Source organism: Cynara cardunculus, unplaced genomic scaffold, assembly GCF_001531365.2.
Source record: "Cynara cardunculus var. scolymus isolate 2C unplaced genomic scaffold, CcrdV1 Un_Scaffold_7290, whole genome shotgun sequence".
NCBI lineage: Eukaryota > Viridiplantae > Streptophyta > Magnoliopsida > Asterales > Asteraceae > Cynara > Cynara cardunculus.
Genome location: NW_020203467.1, coordinates 1,496 through 4,597, shown reverse-complemented (window position 1 = coordinate 4,597; position 3,102 = coordinate 1,496). Strand labels below are relative to the sequence as shown.

The following is a 3,102-nucleotide window of genomic DNA, read 5'->3' as shown; positions in this document are numbered from 1 at the left end:
TTTATTTTCTGTTGCTGTGACTCGCTTACCTGTTACACCTCGTGTTTCTGCTTTAGCGGGGTGTGACAATAGTCAATGAAAATTAATCCATACTAAGACTTCACATGCATAGTGTTGGGTATGTAAGGACCCTTCGCTGGTAGTGTCAGGTTCAACTTTGAGAGATCCTGCTTCTTTCGATCCTTCAGGATTTCTTGCAAGGAGAATTTCGTCTCGTGTTCATTCCTATGGGAAGGTCCATCTTCAGGATCTGAAAGGTGTCTTATTCTTGAGAGAGGCTTCTCTAGCACAAGAGGGGTATCAACAAACTTGGACACCTTCTTGAATAGCTCATTTAGGATGTCTTTGATTATTGTCTTATGCTTTTACTTTGAGTGATGAATGGCTTATCGTATATCTAGCCACTCATTGAAGCCATACTACCTGAGATAAGAAGGATACTCGGTGACAGACTCTTGGTTCTCTCTGATGATGACCATAGAGATGAATCCTTCATTCGTCCACTGATGATGACGTTTGAAATCATGTGGGGACTTATTCTCTTTTTGATCCTTTTATTGAACCATCTCTAGTTATGGTATTTCAACATCAGCGCTCTTTGATGTTCTGGTTCAGCTTGTGATAGCAACTGAGTAAGCCTTGACTGGATCCTTTTTCTTCAGCTTCCCTTTGGCCAGAGCTTTGACGGCTAAAGATTTGGATGGCTTTAAGCTGTCTTCCATCTGTTGTCCTTGAATGTGCAACTCTTCTTCAACCTTCAAGGCTTCCTCTCATTCAATGTCGGTGAAGAAGTCGAACTTACCACAACCATAGGTATGAAGAGGGATTTTTACTTTGGTTTAGTGAAGTTAAATACTCAACTGATTCATCCTGTGGTCGTTGAGAGCTTCAAATGTTGGAATAACAACTATCCTTTCGTTTAGAGGACCATAGGGGATCATTGGTACATTGAGAATAATGAAGGATGCTTCAAATTCACAAGATAAGGGTACAAACTTGGAGATTTATGCAATGTTGGTAGGGTCAATCTTCTTGAAGATGATTGCTAAATTTCCTTCTTCAGCCACTTCTTTATTTTTACCAGAGGAGGGCTGGTTCCTTGTGGTTTTTCCCCTTGGGAAGCTGATTCCCTCAGGGAGACACCCTTTTGAGCCGAAGCCGGTCTTGGATGATATTGGATAGTGAATTCATCATTATCATCGTTTTCATTATTGTCGTATTCATCATCATCATCATCATCATCATCGTCATCTCTAAGACTGTCCAGCGTCAGGAAGGAGAGGATCTTCATCCTCATCACCAACATTTAATGTAGAGGTGATGGGAAGGTCTTCGTGAGTAGATGGAGCTACCATGACATCATCATCCTCAATGTCAACAACAGCTTCAGCTTCGTTGGAAGTGATGGCATCATCAGATTTAGCGATTAGCGCTAGCTGTTCAACTTCAGCGGCAACAACAGCTTCATCCACGATCTCCACAACAATTTTCTTACGCTGGTCTTTCTCCCCCTCTTTGTCATCAGCAAGACTAGATGTGATATCATTAAGACGCAAGGAGATTTCTTCAGTGCTTTGCTCGAGGTTGGAGAGAGCCTCAACTTGCAGAAGGTTAAACTTGGCCACTCGGTCCAATGATTGTCGGTCAACATTAGTAAACAATGGATTAGGGACCAGGGCCGGATGCTGTAGAAGCGCGAGAATTTTCTAAAGCAGCTCACCATGCTTAGTGAGCTGAGCTTGCACTTCATTGGCCTTGCTATTGAGAGCATTTATGGCCTCAGTGCTGGTGCACACTTCATTTTGCACCATCTTCAACAATTTATTTACTTCAAAGACCTCAACTTTAACAACAGAGAGGTTGTGAGTAAGGTCTTCCTTCATGGGCATCGGTTGGTGGACCTCATCCATCTTGTCCAAGACGGTGGCCACGGTGGGGAGGAGCTTGACGTCTTCAGCCATGTCATAGATATCTGTCTTGTGATAACCAGGATCTGGTTACACACCAAATGTAATTATTATGTGAATTACGTGAATATGTAATTAACTGATTATGTGGATATATGCATAATATATGTGAAAATATGTCTGCGTAAGATTATTAATATGCATATGTGTATGCATGTTTTAAATGTATGCATGCATAAAAGTTTATGTGCATGATATTGAGGGGATAAGATTGTGATAACCGGGTCCTGGTTATTACCCAAGGTATTGTTTATGTGAATTAATTGTTTATGTAGATACATGCTTACATGGGTTATATATGCGAGTATGTGTATTTTTTTATGCATAGGGATATATGCATAATATGTAGATATATATATATATATATATATATATATATATGTATAATCTATATATATGTAGAGTATGTATGCATGAGGAGTATGCATAGATATATGTGTGTGTATGTATGTAGGAAGTGTTATGTGCATGCATGCATGTGGGTAAGGGCCTGGATGGCCGACTTCCCTAAAAAGGGAAGGTATAAATATGAGGGTAAAGTTTTTCTTAAACCTCTTGCCTCATTTGGAAATTTGAGAGAGATTTGAGAAGGGTTGTCCGGATAATCAAGAATTGGATTCAAATTACCTTTCATCTTCTTCAAAACAGAGTTTTGCATAAAGGTGAGTATTTTTCTAAAAATTCTTGTTGGGTTTGAGTAAGAGCTTTAATGTTGTATTCAAGTTTCTTCTTAGTTTACTTACCTTGTAATAATGTAGCTTTTCTATTTTCCTTAGTATAAATAGTATTTTCATTGTAATTGTCATTACCAAGTAATTAGCAGATTGTAATCAAGATTTGAGCTGTAATTTTCTCTCTCTCAATCAAATCAACCTTTGATGATATTCTCTCTACTATTCTATTCATCTTGATTCTTGAAGATCTTATCATGTTTGTATGAATCTTGGACTTCACAATTGGTATCAAAGTAGACTACAGCAGTTTCGATTAGAGGATTAAACAATTTTTGCACATTTTTGCACGAATTTTTGAAGATTGATCGATCTGGGTCTATGATGTTCATCACTGTTCTGTTCTTCGTCCAGATTAGGTTTTTGAGCCTAAATTGGTTGTTTTTTCATTGTTAATTGAAAAG

At 38.6% G+C, this 3,102-nt stretch overlaps 1 protein-coding gene across 1 annotated transcript; it reads right to left on the bottom strand.

Moving 5' to 3' along the window:
- Positions 1 to 1,045: 1,045 nt before the first annotated feature.
- LOC112504907 (glutamic acid-rich protein-like) lies at positions 1,046 to 1,961 on the bottom strand. The gene is made up of 3 exons (XM_025108862.1): positions 1,721 to 1,961; positions 1,353 to 1,600; positions 1,046 to 1,285 (listed from the first exon to the last, which is right to left on the bottom strand). The coding sequence occupies exons 1-3, from the start codon at positions 1,959 to 1,961 to the stop codon at positions 1,046 to 1,048; spliced, it is 729 nt and encodes a 242-aa protein (XP_024964630.1).
- Between the last annotated feature and the right edge of the window lie 1,141 nt (positions 1,962 to 3,102).

Excerpts from the sequence above, each read along its gene's own strand:
- LOC112504907 (XM_025108862.1), bottom strand. The coding sequence starts at position 1,961 with ATGGCTGAAGACGTCAAGCTCCTCCCCACCGTGGCCACCGTCTTGGAC. Across the intron at positions 1,601-1,720 it reads AGCTCAGCTCACTAAGCATG|TTGAGGCTCTCTCCAACCTC; the intron begins GTGAGCTGCTTT and ends ACCTTCTGCAAG. Across the intron at positions 1,286-1,352 it reads TTGAGGATGATGATGTCATG|ATCCTCTCCTTCCTGACGCT; the intron begins GTAGCTCCATCT and ends ATGAGGATGAAG.